Source organism: Aquila chrysaetos, chromosome 4 (genome assembly GCF_900496995.4).
Source record: "Aquila chrysaetos chrysaetos chromosome 4, bAquChr1.4, whole genome shotgun sequence".
Classification (NCBI taxonomy): domain Eukaryota; kingdom Metazoa; phylum Chordata; class Aves; order Accipitriformes; family Accipitridae; genus Aquila; species Aquila chrysaetos.
In genome coordinates, this window is record NC_044007.1 from 66565513 (window position 1) to 66587387 (window position 21875).

Here is a 21875-nt window from a genome sequence, read left to right on the forward strand (position 1 = left end):
AAAGAACTTTTTCATGGTAGGAAGTGATGACTGGTCTAAGATCAATGGAATCAGAAGGAAGTAATTTCAGATCAAATTGTCTATCTCCCTGCCCCAAAAGCACAATCAGTGTATGTTGTTCTCTCGTCTGTCAGGAGGGACACATCTTACCTCTTCTGCAGTGCTGAAGGCTGCACAACTTCTTGTTAGTCTAACGTACATCTTCCTGCTGTCTCACTTAAGTCCTCCGTACTGAAATTTGAGTCCAATACTGCTTGTCCTCTTTGCTGTACAGATGACAACGAGATTACTTCCTTTCCCTTTACAGCAACCTGTTTCAAAGTAGATTTGAAAATCTTCAATTTTTTCAGGATGATCCTCACAGTACAAAGCAGATACCTGAAGGAGTAAATAAATGCTGATTAAACTATTCAGAAAATAAACGTCTTTCCATAATAGCTAAATAGTGGCCGGTTTGATCCCTGCAGACATGAGATCTCATCTCCCGTTAGGCTTTCTACCATAACCATGCAGCCTTCTCCACGCCTGCTGGCTGGGAGCCAGAGAGGCTTTGGCCTTTCCAGAACCTGATTTACTGTGCCAGCACGGTGCTGCACCGTCACACAGATACACCAGCTCCCACACTCCTAGGCCAGGTCTTGTGCTGTACAACGCACCGTGTATGTGGCGTGTGGACATGCACTCTGGCAGCAAGCAAAATCTGATTCTGTCTTTATTTTTTCACATTTCTTTTTTCTTGAGACAGCATGATAACTGGATACAGTTTTTCTAAGAGATGGAATGCCAGTGACTCATCCACATACCTTTGTAATCATCTGGGGTTTTCCTTCTGTTCTTCAAAGTGTTGTTTTCATTTCTGTTTTACATGATGCCTCACAACGGGGAAGAAATTTCGTTGACTTGTCAATAACACTTGTTGTGTCTCCAAAGTGCTATAGTTGGTTTGAACAAGTCAACTTGTATAAATAGTTCAGATTATTCTGTCAAATATGCATTGCTCCACATTTATCTCCAAGCGTGCTATTGCCCCTGCTGAGTATTTTTAGGCCCTTCTGGAATTCCTCACAGTCCTCTCTTGTCTCAGCTGACTTTCCCCACTGTGGTGAATAACAATAGGAAACCTTTGGTTGCGGTCTGTAACTTAACTTGTAAGAATTAAGAAACACATGTTCAGAGACTGGTGAGACTGGTTGATAGCAAGAACCAGAAATGGTTTGATCTGAATAGAAGACATGAAATATAAGAGATCTCTTATTTGTCAAGACAGATTTTACATAATCTTAAATTCAAAGAAGGACTTCACCTTTTCTTTAGGTATATCTGATATCTTTATTGATATATATCTGGTGTATCTCTGGGTACTTTTCCGTGCTTCTCTATCTGTGCTGAAAATGGTCTGTTTCCTACTATTTTCAGTTCCAATAATTGCGACAGGTTAGATGAACTGACTATTGGATCCCTGCTTTAGCATGAGATGAGTCACCCTCAGCAGGTGTCTGTTTATCTCTGACTGTAATGAAGCATAGGGTGATGATCTCAGATGCAAATCTCATGCTTTCAACTGCCTAAGCTAGAGTGAATTAATCACCCTTTGTCTCAAATCCTTGGCAACTTTATCCGTGTGTAATGTGTACTTTGTTCCAGTCTTGCCTCTTGCTTGGGATGTGGGAATCCTTGAAGAGAAAAATTACAGGACTGTAGTGATATAGGGCATGAAGGATCATCTAGAGATCCTCTAGTTCAGGATCTAGCAGACTGACAACTGGCAAGTTTTCATTATTACTGAATTGATGGATGTAGCTAAACATTTTTTTTTATTATTTTTGTGGGAGGATTAGGACAGAAGGAAATGAGAACCTAACGAATGAAGTAGTAACTTGGGCCAAAATGTTCAGCTGGACAAATTTCCTGTCTCTGGCAGATGCCAGTAATTCATGATTAGGGCAGGAGTAGCAGGACAAAACAAATGTGGTGATCCTTCCCCCATTATCTTCTCCCGGATATTACAGATTTCTCCTGGAAATTATGGTTTCCCTAAGCAGTAGGTTTGTTGCTGTTGTTTAATAAGCCCTGAAGATTGCCCCCCACATACACACACTGTAAATTTGTCTAGCTCATTTTCAAACCCACTTGTGCTTTGGTGTCTGCATTGTCTGTAGCAATGACTTCTGCTGCAGTGTGGGAAAAGTGCTGTGTCTTACTTAACTTTTAAGTCTACGACCTGCTGATTCTGTGTGTTGCCTCCTATTTCTTGTGCCATGAGAAATAACAAACGGTCTTTCCAATTTCACTGTCTCTGTACTGAAGCCTTTCCAATGTTGAATAAAGAGAAGAATTGTTTTACACATGATGTTATTCTTAACCTTATTGTCATAAGACAATAAAATACATCCCACGCTCTCACACATGTCAACTTCTATAGAAACAGTGCTGCTTATCCCTGTGTTGGTGTACACAGTTGTTGCCTCAGGTTCTCCGTGTGGTCCCCTTCTCTTCCGTACCATCATTGCTCTTGTTTTGCATTTGACTTTTTTTCGTTTGTAAATGTAGGGTTTTTTACACTTGCTTTGACTGAATCCCCACTCAGGTCTTTTTTTCGTCTCACTGAGAACATTTAAGTTACTCCTGTGAGGTGCCTAGAAATGTCAGGAGGTGACACCTGTAGCAATCGCTGCAGGTACTTCCCTTTCCACCAGCAGCTGCAGCTAAGAATGGCCAGTGGATTTCCAGGTGCTGGGCAGAACATGGTGGGGGGAGATCTGCCCTTTGATTTCTTCTGGGACCTTCTCAGCAGTGACACAGATGCTCATGAAAGACAGGGAAAACGACCTCCAGGCCTTCCCTTTGCCTAACTCCTAGGTCTGTGTAAGCTTAAAGCATCCCTGGCTTCAGGGCTTTGCAGCTGAGTAACTTGACTTAAATCGTCATCTTCCAGCAAAATTCCTTGCTTGCATCTCCCCCTCCTCTCTGCTCACTGTGGCTGTGGTCTGTAACTTGGTGTGTGTATTCCTTTGCTAGGTATGCAGAAGAACTGGCTACCACGAGGGTCCTCAAACACAGCTCCGAGTCTGCTAATGGAAAATGTGGAGAAAACCTAGCATGGGCATCCTATGACCAACCAGGTAAGCTTTCTTCTCTTGCTGCCTCACAGACACTGGATAAATGGCTTGTCTCGTGTACTTTGGGCTCCGAGCATCTGGTTGCAAGAGCACTGGTGTTTCCTCCGCTTTGTAAACGCGTCCACCGCAGCCCAGCCCAGCCCAGGCTCTGTGGGGACGGGTTGGAGAGCAAGGAGCACACGTAGGCACGGAGTGGGTCAGGGACTGTGGTAGTGTGCTACGTCCCTTCGGAGGTAAGACTTGGCTCCGCATGTCCCTGCTGCGGAGCTGTCTTGAGTGCTACTCGTATGTCCATGGGAGGAGAGAAGGAAGCCGTCAATGCCCTGCACTTCACCTTTATCCTTAGTTTGTCCCAGCCAAAGAGAGGGCTGACCGCAGGCCAGCTGTGGTGAGGAAGGTGGAAAAATTCCCATTGCGTGTTACTCAGCAGTTCCTCTTTGGGGGGGCAAACACGGGGCAGGGCGGACACCCAAGTGACAGAGGCTGGTGTGTTAGACACCTAGTCTCTTCTGCTCTGTCAACAAACAGGCTTTGAGCCTTTTTCCGTGCCTTCACTTTAGAAGACAAAACCTCTCCGTATATTTTCTGATCATAAATGTAACACGTAACTGGCGGCCTTCGGTTTGGATGCCCAAGGAGCTGAGTTTTGGCCGGGCTGAGAGCCTGCGGTGAGCCCTCAGCTGGAGCGATGTTCAGGGCTCATGCCTTAGCCTGCTGAGACAGCAGGTGGGATGTATTAAAAGTGACCACTTGCTTGCTTTATTCCCATCTACCCCTGGAATTTCCAGCACAGCCTCGGGGAGACAGGATCATTTCTACAGGCTGGAGGCCCTGTTTGAAGGACCTGGAAATTTCAGTAAGTGAGTTTTAGACCGAGGGACACTGCTCGGTTCCTCTGCAAGTGCCAACTCTAGTCCCTAATGGGTACTTTTTCATGTTGAAAAAGAAACCCGGGGTGGAAAAATACAATTTGATCTACTCATATTTGGCATTCTGTCCATTGCAAGAGTCTGAGGCAAGGGTTCAGAGCAGCATGGGAAAACACAGATGTATGGCAAAGTTTGCATAGTGGCTATGACTCACCGACTGAGCTTACTTCTCCCTTCTTGTTTGTGTTAATGGCCTATGCTCCTTCCCCCGAGGTTAAAGTCACAGAACTGCCATTTAGAGAGCTGGAAACAAAACAGATGAATCCTTCCATAAATTATATAATGCCTGTCTTTTTCTGGATCCCATTTGTTTTCTTCAGTGCACTATTTCCATACATAACTTGCCAGTTTTCAGCAATTTTGTTGCTATTTTTTTATGCACAGGATTGAATGTCTTGCTGAGAAAATTAAGCTGCATCCTCTTTTGTTCTGCAAAACACTTCGACATTTCCTATGCAGCAGGATCATTCAAAATACCAGAATGAGAAAACTAGCTCTTCAAAGAAAGTTATTCTCTCCTCTGGGCTTAGTCTCCATCTCTGTGGAGTTGGTTCATTCTTCCTTTTTTTCTCATATAGTTCCTTTGGATAGTTAATTTGTACCCTGCTCAATGAGGCTGAAATTTGTATTAAGGCATCCATTCAGGGGCTTAACAAAGGCAGGCAGTGTCTTCCGGTTTCTTTCCCAGATAAAGCAAAACTCAATAAACCTCCAGCATACTCTGTATTCTCTCTAAAAAAAAGTGATGCTATTGTTTATTTTGGCTTTTATTGAGTTCTGTAATAATGCCAGAAGATCCATTTCTTGTTTCAGAGAAGATTTAAGCTTTCAACTATAAAAGCCTTCTAGTTTGACTCCTCTCCTGGTACAAGAATACCTTGAATTGTATTCCGGATTTGAGAGTTACATAGCCTAAAGCTGTCGCTGGAAATATGTTTATCCCTGTAATCCAAGAAATAGTTGACAGCTGTTTCCTCCCTCCAGTCCTGCAGGAACTGCTCCGTGGCAGACTTCTCTTTGTCTGTGTTCAAATAAGTGAGCTGTCATCTGCCACTAATGCGAGAGACCGCAGCCTGCCTTGGCAGCTGTAGTATGTCAGGCTTCTCAGGATGCCTCATCTCATTTCTCATGTGTCCCGAGGCCGAAGGCAAGCACTGGATGACTGAATTCTGGTTGGGACGGCTGGTGCGGTCATGAAAACGTGCCGCCTTGCCTGTGAAAACACTGCAGCTTATCAACTCTAGAGAGTTCGTAAGAGAAATTCACTCTATGTTATCACCCAAATCTGTGACGGGGGGAACCTGGGTCTGCCTACAGATGGGGACTAGTGGGCAGAGCGGCACAGCCACCCTCTGCCCCAGCCCTGGAGGAGCACGCTCTGCCTTGATGCGTCCCTTGCTGTCTAACACCAGGCTTGTACAGTACCGGTAAATAAAATAAAGTCACATAACATAAGGACCTATATGAGGAACACTGGAAGTAGGGGATTACTTCCTAAAACCTTTAGTATGACTTCAACCTAGGTAGCTATTTTATTTCTGAGGCAAATTTAAATCTACCTCTATCCTCTTTCCCCTCAGACTGGTGGAAGGAAGGTTGTGATAACAAAAGCTAGACAAACATTTGAGGAAAGTTCTGAGGTTTGGGGTACTCAGTTTTTAAGTAGATCACCCTGGTGCTGCCCATCCTTGCACAGAAATATGTCCTGTGTGTTTTTATTAGAATGTTTTTAGCAACTTACTCAGTGGGATTACTTGAAGATTTAAGGATTCTTTGGTATGAGGAGAAACAGTAAGGCTGGGCCCAGAGAAATTAAATGTTGGGGGAGCTGAATACGGTAGTAGGGCTGCCACAGCCTTGTGTTGCCAGTAGTGAGGCTGAGAATGTATTCCCGGGCTTGTGCACACATACACAGCATGTACATGTGTATATGTGCAGGTGGCCACACAGATCAGAACAAACAGATGCCGTCAACATTAAAATGAACAGCACCAGTGGCCTCATCCTGTTCCCCTTTTTGGCTGATCGCAATGAAGTATGTTACTGGAATATATATATATATATAAATAAAATAATATAACATAATATATGCATATAAAATATGTATTTCCCAGTAATGGGTTTTTTAAAATAGATATAATTTATATTTTTATAGCATTAAATTATATATATATATATGTATATCAGTAATGGAAATAAAATTCCAGTGTGGGTGCCTCCAGCAGCTGAGCTCAGACACTCAGTCCGCCCAGTAGCTGCCCCTGGATGCCGGTCTCCCCAGTTGCTGGCACCTGGACGTACCAACCCCTGAGGCTGCAGTTCCACTCCAGCCGCCACTACAGTGCGTCTTGCCCACAGGCACATGCAGCTCCCTGGCCGTCAGCCAGGACCCCCCCTTGTCTCTGCGGTGGCCATACGCTTCTGTAGCGATTCCTCCCAGACCACTCTGCCTGCTCGCCAGCTGGTCCGGCTTGTGTTTTGCCTAGTATTCGCACCCACACTGGTGCTCCGGTTGCCGGCACCGCAGACACCCAGGTCCCTGCAACCCTTGGTGTGATACCCGTTGTTGGCACTCACTCCCCACATCCACACAGAACAGAGCTCCTCACCCAGGAAAATAGTTAGAAATGAAATTTAATGAGGCAACAGGACAACTGATGAGATGCAGAGCATGGCCAGCCAAGAGCCCTGACACCTGTTTACATGCAGTGGCCCCTTATTCTCTCTCAGTCCTTCAGAGAGTCGTGTCAGCAGAAGAACTTTACACCAGGACTGTTAGTCCTACGTATGGACTGACCTCACATGGTCAAGCCTCTGACGTTATGAGGTAGCTTGAGGCACAGTCAGCGTGGCCACGTTACTAGCTCATAGCTTCGGTAAATAAAATCAAATCAGTATGCTGATTCGGGACCTGGTCTTGGGCAGAACTGTACTTGGATGCTAATTGAAGGATAGTTGCACGAAATTTTTATGTGATGTAGATGTGTTCAGAGAGTCATGGTACTGATGAAACTCATTAGAGCAACATTCAGCCTCTTCTGTCTGAAATGAACACCTAGTAAGTCCAACCGAGCAGGTCATCAGTCAGCTATCGCTAGGAGAAGGGTGGAGTCAAACTATGTTTCCAAAGAGAAAGTGTTGAAACCATGAATGTGGTTTACAGCAATGCAAACAGGAAGGGTATGTTCAAAAAAACCAGCAGTACGCTAATTGGGTCTGCAAGTGGAGCAACAGAAGGGAAGCTGCAGCGCTGACTGTAGGACGGATCTGCATGCTTTTTGATAGACGTAAACTTCTATCATTTCTGCTATAATTGGGAATGAGGGGTGGGAGCGAGATTTCTTTTCTGTGTTCTTTCCTTCTGATTGAAATGCATTTTGAACAGCAACCAACCCCTGTTTTGGGGGAGCTTTGGGGGCAGTGGGAGCTGTTTTCAATGAAACATTGAAATGCAAGGGAAACAGACGCTAAATATAACTGCATCACTTATTCCGTAATAATTTGAAATGGAAATACAGTGGTCCGTTCTCTGAACCAACGAGTCTGAGGATGCAAGTTGCTGCTAAAGCCGGTAGGCTTGGTGCTCTGCTGACCCCTCTGCTGTTCTCGCTCTGGAAGCCCGGGGGTCACTGGGCTCAAACCAGAGTTTTTCCTTAGTCCCCTGTGTATCAGCTGTCGCTTTCAACACTGGTTTGGCTTGTGTCCCACCACTGCATTGTTTACTGCTCCCCAAAGGGCAAAGAATCAGAAGAAAAGTATTTCAGAAGAAAGAGAGGGTGTTTAATCTCTAGGTACCCACCTGTCTTCTCACATGGTAATAACTTCCACGTAGGACCCCCTCACCTTCTGCGGTATATGACAGATACAATTCATTCCCTTCACTTCCAGGACACCTCTTTAACACGAGTTCAAGACAGAGTCTGTCAAAAGTTGCCTAGTCCTTCGGTCACCTTCTCTTTTGCTGAGAACAAGTTAGTCTTTAATTTCTCACAGCCTATGATGCAATGACTCTTTTAATTCAAGGAGGATGACAGCAATGCCATATAATGATAGCCTGATCCTGCACATGAAAAATGGAGCATAGCTATCAGCTTCTAGGCTTTCACTGCCTGGCTGCAATAAGTTGCAAGCTTTCATCCACGAAGGCTGGGAATTAACATGTCATAGACTGTGCTACCCAGCTATGCTCGTTGTGTTTCATGTACAGGACTGAGGTATTCTTACCCGATGCCATTGCCATCTCCCTTGAATTAGAGAGTTACCAATTTTTCACATGATGGTATTCTTTAAATTAAAGAAAAAAAATTATGAAGAGATACTGTGTTTGTCAAAACTTCCATGTGTCCTGCAATATTTCCATTATGGAGATTCTAAGTTCTTGTCACATGGAGCCTAGTTACACTTCTTAGAGCTACAGTAAGCAGAGTGGGGATGACTTTCTCTTGAGCTACTCTTTACGCTGTATCACACTGATATGTTAACAGAGGGAATGAAGTGCTGGTAGCAGTGGGAATGCAGTCCTACATCTGTAAAAATGCTACTTACATAGTATAGTCACTTAAGCACTTGTACACATAAAATACATGTGCTTCATAAGGCCTGATATGTCTGCAGTCACATTTTGTACTTCTGTTCCACCCAGCTTACCACAAACATATCTAAATCCTTCATAGCTTTGAAGTCTGGGGTGGGACAGGATGATCTTCTTGTATGTTTGGGTTTTTTTTTTTTTTTTACTATGTGCTTTTTCTTTTCCCTCAGTATTGCATAAAGATGGCTCTTTACACTTTTTTCAGTCTTCATTTTAGCTTTAGTGTGAGTAACAGATGAGCAGATATTTACTTGTGTTACAGACTTCAGCCCTAAAAGAGGTCTACAGGGTTTGTTGTTTGGCGCAGGGAAAGGAGGAACCTACTGTTATTCCTGAAACATTTACTTTGGGAAGCAAGAGAGGGTTTTCTACTTTTTTATGTAGAAAAGGTAAATTGACTCTACTAAGAGAGCACTATTCCTAACAAGCACCGTGGCATAGATAAGTTCATAGTACTTTTGGTTCACAAACCTCTCAAGAGATGGCATTTCATTCAATATTTTCTTTTCAATGACAGCTCTGACAGCCAGCTTGCCAGGCTAACAACGCCATCCTTTTAGCAGACTGCACTCATAAGAAACTGAAGTTTAAAGAAGTTAACGCAGTGTGTGACTTCTAGAACAGTGCAAGTTTAAGACTTTTTGCTGCAAAATAGCAAAACATGAGTCATTGCTGTTCTGCAGCCAACAGTCCACCAGGGACCCGCGTTCTTCATGGCGGTAGGCTTAACAGCATTGGCAGCTTGCTATGAAATCAACTGGCCTTGCGTTATACATCCTGGAATGCTAAGCAGAAATTTCATTATTGATGTAGCTCAGGGAAAAACCTGCCCCTTTCCCCCCTCCCAGTGTTTGACGCAAGAATTTCCTAACAACCAGTAACGGAGACAAGTAACATTTGACTTTTGAGTGCAGAGCATCTGCAAGTTCTGGTCTGAGCTTCTGCCCTCTGTGCTGCCTGTTCCACAGGACCCACTGCAGATTATCAGAATCTGCTCCTTTCTGTCAGGTTCCCTAACTGTTCAACAGAAAACAAGGAGGGATTATTTCTTTGGCAAACATCAACCTTGGAGACCCACAGACATGTAGTGCTACATCACTGGCCATAGTCATAGTCGTTATACAGCTGTGGTCAGTAAAAGCCTTTGATGAGATGAGACAGTGCTGGACACAAGGATTTCCACACAGCAGCTGCTCCTAGGCATGTATATTTGAGGTGTCTGTCTGGAGTACCCCGAGTTAGAGTGCCTCAAAGTGGACATTCACAGTGGCTCAAGTGCTAAGTAAGAACCACTGAAAATAAATGCACTCAGAAATTGGAAGTATTAAATGCTGATGAGAACATGGAAAAGTAGAGGATGTCAAAAGTGTCATTTTTCTTTGGGTTGCTGGGAGCTGCAAGGGATGTCTTCATATACCTGCATCCACAGGTGGGATGCCTCCCTGTAGAAAAGGTCCCTGTGCCCTTTTGCTCAGAAAAGTCTGGCAAGGCTCACTTAAGTCTTTTCAAACCTGCTCCAAGAGGGAGGAGCTGGTGAAAGCTGTATGTAGCAGCCTAATGACAGGAGCACTCATCCAGGATGAGGGAGATGTGTCTTCACTATCTTCCAGGCTGAAAGTTACAGAAGGTTCTGGGCAGAAAAAAATGTAAACTCAATGTGTTAAGTTGCCAGATGGTTTCTTTGAGGACGTTTCTTTGAGGACTAAAGGGATTTCTGCCCCCATCTCGATCCAAATGCTGTGCCACACAGATAGATCTCTCTTGTCCAAAGGTTTTTCTAACTTCAACCTTTTAAAGTTTTAACAGCAGACAAGAATTGGTGGATGGTCCTGTTCCCTGATCTGTTGGTGGTAGTATAGCACTCTTCATCAGCTCTGTCCTACCAGGCAAGCACCTTGCTGCAGAGATCTTCCCTGAATGGGACGAACTCTACTTGGTTCTACAGCTGGTTTTTAGGTTGCCTGTCCAGGCTTTGAGCCAGGCTGTGCTGGCCATGGCCTCATACTCCAGTGGAGAAACCGATCAACTGTGTTTGCATCAAGCAGAACTCAAGTCATTGATGGCATTGATGGCATGAGATGCTTAACAAAAAGCATTGGACTAATCAGTAAGTTAGTAAATTAGTAAGTTAGTAAATTAGGAAGAGGGGCTGGAAAGCTGCCTGCCGGAAAAGGACCTGGGGGTGCTGGTTGACAGGCGGCTGACTATGAGCCAGCAGTGTGCCCAGGTGGCCAAGAAGGCCAACGGAATCCTGGCTTGTAAAAGAAATAGTGTGGCCAGCAGGAGCAGGGAAGAGATTGTCCCCCTGTACTCGGCACTGGTGAGGCCGCACCTCGAGTACTGTGTTCAGTTTTGGGCCCCTCACTCCAAGACAGACATTGAGGTGCTGGAGCGTGTCCAGAGAAGGGCAGCCAAGCTGGTGAGGGGCCTGGAGCACAAGTCTTACGAGGAGCGGCTGAGGGAGCTGGGGCTGTTTAACCCAGAGAAAAGGAGGCTGAGGGGAGACCTTATCGCTCTCCACAACTACCTGAAAGGAGGTTGTAGTGAGGTGGGTGTTGGTCTCTTCTCCCAAGTAACAAGTGATAGGACGAGAGGAAATGGCCTCAAGTCACACCGGGGGGGTTAGATTGGATATTACAGAAAATTTCTTCACCGAAAGGGTTGTCAAGCATTGGAACAGGCTGCCCAGGGAAGTGGTTGAGTCACCATCCCTGGAGGTATTTAAAAGACGTGTAGACGTGGTGCTTAGGGACATGGTTTAGTGGTGGGCTTGGCAGTGTTAAGCTAATGGTTGGACTTGATGATCTTAAAGGTCTTTTCCAACCTAAATGATTCTATGATTCTATGATAGCTGAGTAGCAATAACTATTGCAAAACCAAAAAGATTTGGTAAGTAACATGTACTACATTTCAAAAACTCTTTTCAGTAAAAAGGCTGTTTCTCCATGTTTCTAGACGTTCTTGCCAGCTATTAACAGAAGATCTTGCTGGCCAGGCTGTAAAAGTGAGCTACACTTCTGTGTTTATGTCATGATTCCACAGCAGATTTCTTTTGTCTTTCAGGAAAGGATGTGGCTGACAGATGGTACAGTGAAATAAAAAATTACAGCTTTCAAAACCCAGGGTTTTCTTCTGGGACAGGTAAGTTCAGACTGGGCACTGTCTCTTCAAAACCATAGCTTTTATTTTAAGAAATTGGCTAGCCAACTTCTTTGATATTTTTCAAAAATCTACCTTTTTTTCTTAGAAAAAAATTTAGGAGGGAAAAAAATTTAGAATTTCCCCCAAGTTTTGTGTTAGAAACTGACAGAAGGGTAAAAGGAAACTGAGAAATGAGGAAGTAAGCAAAATTTGTGGAGTTTCTTTATACTGTATTTTTCCTCCAACTACAAAGTTTTTAATAGGCAACTTATTTTTAAGGCAAATTAATTTGTAGAAAATACTAAACTGGAATCATATAGGTGTCTTACTAAATGTGCTGTCCTGTTGTTTACATTGACATGTGGCTTCTACCAAATTATATCACTCCAATCAATCACAGAGATCACTTCAGATATAATTTGGAGATCAGGAACAGGCCATTGACTGCGTATTGGCAATCCGGTGTTGAATGAAAATAAGAACACTGTTCCTTGAATAATGCTCAAGCAGGAGATATGCCTGAGCTTGTTTCAGATGAAGAAAATCACGTTTTTCTCCCATGGGATTTGTCTATGCATAGAGGGAACAACTGACAGAGCAGCACAGTGCAGGGGTGGCTATTACAACTAGGAAGAAGAAGCCACAAAACCAGTATTATTTTGAACAGTTGCACATGCAGACACATGGGGGAGTACGAGATGGTTAAAGCAACTAAATAATAGTCACTGTCAGGACTGCTGTTCATACTGCAGGGAGTAAAGGCTGTGATGTCTTTGTCAAATTTTATATCAGATACTTATCGAACTACTTCTTTCATTATTCTTCTACTAGGTATTCTTATTTGGATATAGGACATGGAAATGGGAATAGTAGTGCGGAACCAGATCAGATCAGGCTTTTTCAAAACAAAATGCTAGATGTGGGTTTTTTTTTTTTTTTCATGTCCTTAGCTTGTTCTCCTGTTAAAGAAACAGTTTTGTATTGTTCTTTCTTTCCCCGCCCCTCACGTATTAAAGGGAATGTTACAGGTTTAGTACCTAGAATGAATGCATATGTTTCTCTTTCTTCAGGTCACTTCACAGCAATGGTTTGGAAGAACACAAAAAAGATGGGAGTTGGAAAAGCATCTGCTAGTGATGGCTCAACATTTGTGGTGGCTAGATATGATCCAGCTGGAAATGTAGTAAATCCAGGCTATTATGAAGAAAATGTCCTTCCTCCAAGAAAATAACTTTTTTTTTTTTTTTTTTTAAGTTGGCCTTATTGCCTAATGACAAGTGAACCTGGATTTGGACTTAACAGTGTTTGAAATGAAGTACGATTCAATGAAATTTCCTGTTTGATACTGCTGTTCACTTCTCATTACAGAGGAAGCAATTACATGTTGCTTGAGTCGATCTGCACATTAGGTCCCTGTTATTTCTGAGGGGGCTTCAGTTTATTTGAGGACAAAGTATATGCAGCATTTCTGAAGGGTAAAATTTATAAGGGTTGTTTTTTAATAGTTTGCATGAACTCTGTGTCAGCATGTGACTAAGCACATGTTGGATGTCTTTTTTTAAACATGCAAATTTATTGCTTTCTGTAAACTGAAAATACCAGCTTGTAATTATATCATGTACTCCCAATTTTCCAGTATTTTTTAATAACTGTAACTTCTTTGCTCTATCTATACCTCCTACTACTGGGGCCTTCTCTCTGCAGATGGAACATATGCAAAATTGCCCATATGAAAGGTACATGTGTAAAATGTAGTGGCATTCAGACCTATGTGTTTTTATTAAGAGGATCTCACGGAACACTAAAACGTTGCTGGCAAAATTGTATCTGTCAAGCAAGCCATAACTAATGCATGACCTGAAAGCTACTAAAATTGTTTAAATCCCAGCGTTACATTTCAGGTGCTAATATTTAAAATCTATTTGAGATGAGTGTTTTTCAAGTTCAAACCCCATCTTACAGTTTACGGTATGTACATTGTCTTACAATCAATCGTTTACTTCTGTTACAGGAAAGTAAGATACTACTTTTCCTCTTAGATATTTATGCACAAAAATTTTCTTTGATGGAGCATGTTGGATTTTATTTCTCAATAACTTATTTTTTTTTCCTAAGGACTATCTTCTGCAGGTGTCATGCTATACAGACAATGACATTCCCAAATAATCTCTTGTCTCTAATAATGTCACAGTAGGAGGTATTCACATGGTCATAATTAAAAGATGTTTAGTCTTTGTTCATATTATTCAATAATCGTAAAAATATTTCACATGCTGGATTGATGCCTTGAAAAAACTCAGATTGAATTTCCTTAAAAACAAGCAAGCAAAATTTCTGAGGACACTTTTTTCTCTTACAAAATGTGGATTGGGCCATTTTGGCCAGGTTCATATACTGTGATTCAATTTGGGGTTTTCTTTTCTTTGTAAATGTTTTTTTTGACTTCTGCTGAGATTCTGTATGCCAGAATTTGGTTCATGAAGAGTGCCATTACGGAAATACTTCTTCTTGTTTACACAGTTGTAATAAACTACACTGTTATGGCTTGATTATATGTCGCTGTGATGCTGTATGTTAAAATCTTTTTTCTGTAACCCAGAATTTAACACATATAATGGACATCTGAAAATTAAATATTTTTGATTATGGATTACTCAAGCTTTTGCTGTTACCTGTGTCTTTGTTGAATAATCATCAAATTTTATTTCTAGGATATTAACATATGACTTTATTACTTTTGCAACATGGAGCAAATAAGAGCAGCAAGTATTCTAGTCCAGGAAAGAAAGACGAGACCTTCTAAGAAGCGATAAATCACATAGCAGATCGTTCGTCATCCCTTTATACAAAGGTTGAGGTAACACTTGAAGGCGAAGCTGAAGAGGCGTACCTCTTTCTCCCTTAAACTCCTGCTTTGTATCTCATTTCATTTTTGCTGCTCCCTCTCTCGGTTGACGTGTTCTCAGTAAAGATACCCACTCGACTCCCACTCAGACGTGTGTGTTTCAGTAACTGCAGTCTTGGGGCCTTCCTCTCTTCAACCCTCAGCTGACAAATGTTGCAGCTCCTCCACACAAGGCTAATGTTTTATGTGCAGCACATTATCATCCCTGAGAATGAAAACAGGACTTTCTAAAAAAAATAGACTTGCTGCAACTGACGTAAAGGTAAAAGCTGATGTTAAATAAATTAACGGTATTAAAATATTCTGGTTTTTCTTAATGACGTTGCTGCTATTGGCTCTATAATTCCTTGAATGGTTGGTGTAAAACCATATATATCCTAGTTGAGTGAGTCAAGTCAGAATTTTTCTCTGCTGCCACCTAGGTTTTATTTTAATGTCAGAGAGAACTGGGAAGGTAGGTAAAGAGAGGACAAAACAAAGCAAAGCTTGTCATTATCTTTATTTAAAATGGTAGTGGCGAGTGAACTTCCAAAGCTGTTTAGAGAGAGCATTTTGAGGAGGCATCAGAGGTAATCAGACATGGAAGAAGCACAAAGCCACTCAAATAGACTCAGCGCATGCTTCATGCACCCCACAGAGAGTCCATGCAAGTAAGTACGATTGTAACAATTAGAAAAAACCCTGTCAATTTAATTCTTCGTGACCCAAGATCATGATGTTGATGCCTTCTGCAAATGAACTCTGGCTGCACAGTAAACCGTGGTGTACGTAGGAGTCCAAATGCAAAGGGAAGGGCAACATTGCTGATGTGACTCACTCAACAGCCATATGGTTTTTGGGAAGTGTACACGGGAACCTGACTTACCAGCCATCTATATTAAAAGACTCTGTGTAGGTGTATTGCTCCGCTCTCTGCCACATCTTGGAGAGTTGTGGAGATGGGGAGGTGGCACAGAAAGGTTATCTCCTGTCATGTTAGAGCAGAACAAGGTGTTTACGAGCTTCCTCAGCCAGGGTTGTACGCATAGAAGTCACATTTACCCTGGGAATAAAGAAAAGGCTGATCTGACAGCTCTGATACCAGAGAAAAATACCTGTCTTTAGAGGCCTGCAGGTGGTTTCTAAGGTCATTTTGCAGCAGCAGAAGGAGGAGGAGGAATTCTAGCTGGTCTAAGGCTTCATTTCCAGTCTTCTGGGTTAAATAATAGCAAAGCACTTAGGGAAGAACTGGGACTGGTCTTTAAAAAGTGCTAAAAAGGGAAGCCCGCATTACGCATTTTAGTTTGCCAGCTTCCTTCCTTTATCTTCCCAAAAGGACAAACCCCAGGCAATTCCTCCTCCAGAAAGTGGAAGGTGACATTGAGAAGTGGTAGAAGTACTGTTAGAAGAACACAGATCAGACAGAAAGCCACATCATCACATGAACAATAATAAGCCCAAGGGCGAAAAAGATGCCAGCACTCAGTGGAAGTCTTGCAAATTGTACTTGGAAGTGCCTTGCTTTTTGGGAGCTTAGCCACTTTACTTGTCTCCAGTTTTAATTTTTCAGGAGGATTTGCCTCCGACGAAGTGGTTCACTTGATTGGCTGGACTGCAGAGAAGTCATGTTAGACTGGTGGACTGCTTGACCTGCAGGCTTTTGCAGTGTCGTATGTGCCCTAAGAATGTTTTTAGCTTTTGTGGGTATCTCTGATTTGGATAACCTACTTTTTCTCTGTCTAATTCAGTACTTAAAGACCCCTTTCCATGTGACTAGTGTTAACACTAATTTGAGCTGTCTTTTCAGCGTCTGTTTTCTTAAGTTCCTACAATGTCCAAGCAGCCGATTGCAAAAAAGCCAGGTATGACTTCAGCTGAGGTAACAGCTTAAGAAAACAAAGCTTTTAAGAAAACCAAGTGCTCCCTGGCGTTTAGTTTGCCCCTGTGGTGATGGTTGTTTTGACCTATATTGGGAAGCCCAGAACACGGTAATGTGAACAAAGCCACAGACCGTCCCGATCTGTTGATTACAAACACCGATAGTGCTGGTCTTGTGGTCGCGGTACACGCCGGTGCCACGTCTTCTCTCCCCCAGAGGCTTTGTGAGGGAAAGGCTATGTGTACGATGGCAACTGGAGGCTGTTTGGTCCCAAGCAGAGTGGAAAAGGGGCTGGAGACGGCACAAAGCAAGCCGGTGAGCCAAAGCCACCTCCCTCCCTTTTTGAACCCGGCACTAAAAATCTCAGAAAAATGCATTTCTGGCGAGAACACAGGAGGAAGTCAGGGATAGGCTGCTTCAGTTATTACATCGTAGGAAAGAGAAATTTGAAAATGACCTCGATATTTCTGTCTCCTTTACACAACCTAAAGACCAAAAAAACCCTCTCTGCACATCCCGCCACAGTGAGCTGTTGCATCCTTCTGCTGCCTTTCCCAAACCATACCATAAGGAGATGGTGAGACTGGGTTTTAATGCCTTTCAGCTCTCTGCCTCTCTGGGGGACATCACGGGTTAATTTCTGTACACCAGACTGTGGAATTTCACTTCTTGTGGCAGGAACAAAAAACAGGATTTGCACTAGGCCTGGGCTTTCCTATGTGATCAGCTTGAAGCAAGTCACAGTCCAGAAAATAATCTGCTTTTTCAAGCTGCTAAAGCAGCCCTTTGTGAAAGGTACTAAATGCTGAAAGCCAAGGAGGGCCTGAAATTCTCTGGCAGTGCCCGGGTTCAGCCTCCTCTTCCCTGCCTCCCGGAGGCATGCTCTGATGGCGGGTGCCCCTGCCCCTCTCCTAGGATGAGTTCCATCCCTGTGCTCCCACATGCCCCAAAGAGCAGTCCGGGGGCTGAGCGACCCCTTCTTTCATGTGCTCTTCCCCATACGCTTCATAGTTCTTCTGTTCCTTCACGGAGAGTAGAGCCTTCTAGCTGAGTTTACCCTTGCACGATCTAGCAGCCACTCTAAATCTGCCTTGCAAGGTTCCTTTTTTGAGCTGGTTTACTTTTACTTTCTTGAGCAGTGCTGTCAGGGCCCAACCTACCATATCCTCTGATAAGAAGTTTTACATTCTCTGCTTTTCCTCAAGCATTAATTCCTCTGTCCGTCCCAGCTTGCCTGCGAGGACGGTGAGCAAGACAGGATTGCAAGAGTCTCGTCATTGGTGCAACAAAATGCTGTCGGCTTTCGGTTATGCCAGGTGAACTGGAAAGAAATAACACAGAAAAAGCAGACATGGATTGCATGGACAACATGCAGACTAGGATATGAGCAACCTAGGAAAAGCTGTAAGGAGGTCTGCAGAGAGCAAGAGGACATTAAAGCATGGCCAGGATGCAGAGCCAGCTAATCTGCAATGCCCAGGGCAGCCTGCCTGGGCAAAGCTGTGCCAAAAAGTCATCAAAATCCAGAATCAGGGTTCATATCACGAAAGGCTGGGAACTTTCAGAACAACTTCTCCCCTATCCATCAGCTCTGGGGTGCTCACTGACGTGTCAGGAGGGAACTCTAGCTGGTTGTCCATTTTTTGGAGATAGTCACGAAGGCCCCTTTACCCTCAGCTGTGTCTGTAGGGCTCCAGTGTCCCCTTTCTCCCCTGTCGTGCCAAGTTAGCAGAGAGAGCTGGAGCACTCGGGAAACCCGGTCTCTGGTCCCACGCCTGATACTCCTGCTGCAAGGCCTGTAAAGCCCAGGGGCAGGATATCGCAGGCTCACAACAACAGATGCTGAGGCATTAAATATCCCCTCTTTTCCTTAAGGCAGGCACAGCTGTAAAATACGGTTAATGCAGCGTGTGCTGGGAAAGAAGCAACAGCGGTGATTGCTCTGCCATCACGCACACGGGGTCTCTGACAGGTTTCCGTCGGGCTCTTTCCTCCACTTCTGCTTCACCCCAGACACTTCCTCAGAGACTTAATTTGTCTTTTTTTTTTTTTGATGATCGCCTGCCAAAACCTTTTAAAGGGATGACCCCTTACATTTTAACCCACCCCCACCCCCAAACCCCCTAATTTGGCTTGGATACCAACCTCGGGCGTGCCGCCCGCTTGAGGTTTTTGCCTTTCCCGTGGATGATCCCAAAATCCCACGGGAAAGCCGGCTGTTTCCCGGGAAGCCCGGTTGCTGCCAGCCCCCGGCCCGGCGTGCGGCAGGTGGCAGCGTCGCTCCGCGCTTCGGGCAGCGGGGCCGGCACCCCGACAGCCTCGGCTCCTCGGGGGGGGTATGTGGGGGGGACCCCCAGCTTCTGCCCTGCCCTGACATCTATGCCACCTTAGGTTTGGCTCTCGGCGTGATTTTGAATGTTCTTCATGCCGCGGCTCGATTATCGGATGAGTCAAAAACAATCACAGCATCCAGTGGAATAAAGACAGGCTGGGGTTGGGTTGTTTTTTGGGGTTTTTTTCTGCATGAGTTTGGCTGAAAATGTAATTTGGAAGGGGTTTAGCTGAGTCCATACAAATACAGAGTGAGGCAAAGTGATGGGAACAGTGATCTATATTCTGTCCCATCCTTTCTCGGTGAGCCCAGAATCTTAGACCTACAGCTGCCTTAAACACTGCAGCTTCGGGGCTGCTGCCCTACCCGTACCTGCATCCAAAGTTCACATTAAACACCGACTCCAGAAAACAAAGAAATAACAAGGACATTTATGATGAGAAAAGCTTGCATTTATCGAAGTGTCCTGGCTGATACAGTTCTCAATGTTGTTTTGCCGTGCTGACTCAATAATTAAATATCCTCACTGGTCTTGGGCACAGAGAGAAGGTGCTAGATACCTGTAAGTGTACTGACCGCTGCCTATAAATGTCTTGGGAGTGGAGGAAGACAGAGGAGGAGATCTGTGGCCACAGCTCCAGGGGAAATCGGGGCTGGAAGGCTGCTTCAGAGCCGCTTGGCTGCGTGCGCTCTGGATCTGTAGCGCTTGCTCCCATCTGAGAGGAAGCAATGTCCTGCCTGGCAGCATAGGGGATGTAGACGGCTTCCCCTCTCCTCCTGGTTCCACTTTTCTTCAACCCCCCACATATACTCAGGCTTTCTGAAAAATAGAGAAGACAACCCCTGCGATAGTGAGTTGGCTACTGGTGGGGTATTGCCAAGAAGGGGTTCATGTGCCTTAGGACTGTGGCAAATCACTGCAGACAGCTATCTATCCCATAAACTTCTTCCACAAAACAAATAGCTTACAGTGCCTTGCATTCTTTGTGTCCATGTTGTGCACAGGCTGAGCCTCAGCTTAGAAGCACCAATACAAAAGCCATGCCAATGTAAGAAGCATGGGGGATTTCTCCCTGTCCTTCCATCACAGGTACGTTACCAAATGCCTCACTCCAGAGTTACATTGTGGAAAATGTGCTTTTACTGAGCCCCATCAATGTTACAGCATCTATGCTAGAAAGTATAGAGAAAGCTTTATGTGAATTGTTTCTCCAACAAGCAGGCTATTTCTCTCCTGTATTTGATAATTAGTGATATATTGTGTCCCTTCTGGCTGCTTGCCCGCTTCCCTTGGCAAGTGCAGAGCTTGCATATAAAGCTCAAAGAGTCTTATTCAATTATTTTGGTTTGTTCTCTGTCTCCCTTTCTTTGTTGGGAATTGCTAGCGAACACAGTGCCTTCAGGCTGTAATTTCCTGTTGCATATTTTCTGAAACTATGTGAGGGATTGTTCTTGATGAGCTTTCCAGGAGCCTGCTACAATTGAACTTGTCTCATTATCAGCCAGATATAGCCTTCAGCTTCTTGCCGTCCTTTTTCTTTTGCAGTTCTGGATTGGTTTATTTTCTTCTCCTGGGATTTGAATGCTAATATGGGTCATGTAGTCTCTGAAGGTGGGTGGCACAAGTTCATCTGGGCTAGCACAGAAAGAGGGCAGGAAGAGAGGGCTCTGAACACTACAGATGTTTCATAAAGGCTTTATATGGTGCTTATATCCTAGACCAGGGCCTACCAAGCAATGGTCTAGGAGGCAGCGATGACTGTTCATGAGTGTGTATCACCCTTATGCTACCCTTCAGTAAAGAGGTGACCTGGTGGACAGAAGTCATTGAGAAATTCCTAGGGTTGAAGGTGGCAGGTGGCCCAAAGAATATGGGAGGATTGAAAAAAAACGTCAGCGAGACTGCAAAGGATCATTCCGTGCACATCTGGCTCATGCAGTGGAGCAGACTGAGGAAATGCCCCAACTGTACCTGAACTGAGTCGAGACCTCTAACTTAGGGCCAGAAAGAACATTCAGCAGCGTAAAGTTGATTTTGGCAGACCCGTGTACCGATATGCCCTGCCTACCTGCAGACAGCTGAAAGGCGCATTGTTTCAAGGAACGCGATCATAATTTCTGGAGGTTGCGTTATACCTGAATGAAGCAGCGTTCACTGCCGTGTATGCAGGTGTGTTTCTATGAACTTTTTTCTTAGCTCAGCTGTTCGTTGTGCCATGCACCTGGGTGCGGTGCTTCAGGCGTTTGTGGGCCCGTGCTCTAGCCTGTAGAAGCCTCGCTAGGAAGAGTCAGGCTGAAGGTGATGCTTTCCTTCTTTTCTGAGGATCAGGTTAGAAAAAGGCAATTTCTGACCGTGTTTGTGGAGCTGGCCGGCTATCTGAAGGCTGACGATGAGATCCTTGCCCTGGTTTTATGCCATGTAAATAGCCTGGAGGGGTCTGTAAGAGCTTTGAAATCCCCTCTTCTGACTGCTGAGAGATCTCCTCCCTGAAACTGCAATAGGCACTGTAGCACTGTCAGGGACTGCAGTCACTCCGGGTAAGAAGAGGTATTGCCATGAATTCCCACAAGCACCATGGTCTCCTGGATACTCTGAGGGAGGCTATGGTTTTCAGAGCTTTGAGAGATCAGAGGCAGCTTGAAAGTTCATCATTCTTTTCTTCAGCCCCTGGACCGCAAGCTTTGTACTGTTGCAAGGCACAGCTTAATATTGCTGTGCCTCTACGAGCTAAAACAGGGTCTGCTCACCGGCATGCTACTTTTCACTCAGCATCTCTGTCCCTCTCCTCTTTCAAATAATAGGATTAACAAGCAGAACTGAGTATGTGTGTTTATGTATAAAATCTCCCATGCATTTATCAAGGATGTGTCCAAAAGCTTTAGAAAAAAAAATGAAAAAAAAAAAATTCTTGCCTCTCTCTGTCTTGTAAACTTCTATAAAATAAAATGCAAGAAAAACTCAGTGATTGTTTCTGCCTCACTGTAACTTGCGTTTCAGTA

General features: G+C 44.2%; 1 protein-coding gene across 3 annotated transcripts in view; it reads left to right on the top strand.

Annotated features, from left to right (window-relative positions):
* The window catches only part of GLIPR2 (GLI pathogenesis related 2), a 39583-nt gene extending 25145 nt beyond the window's left edge, over positions 1-14438 (top strand). For 2 of the 3 annotated variants that reach the window (XM_030011469.2, XM_030011470.2), the window contains exons 4-6: positions 3019-3122; positions 11703-11780; positions 12851-14438. In XM_030011469.2, coding sequence (XP_029867329.1) covers positions 3019-3122; positions 11703-11780; positions 12851-13011 — 343 coding nt within the window. In that variant the 3' untranslated portion in view covers positions 13012-14438. Of the gene's footprint in view, positions 1-3018; positions 3123-5032; positions 5300-11702; positions 11781-12850 lie in introns of those variants that run through there. The other variant, XR_005932189.1, reaches the window with a different exon arrangement.
* Positions 14439-21875: the final 7437 nt, after the last annotated feature.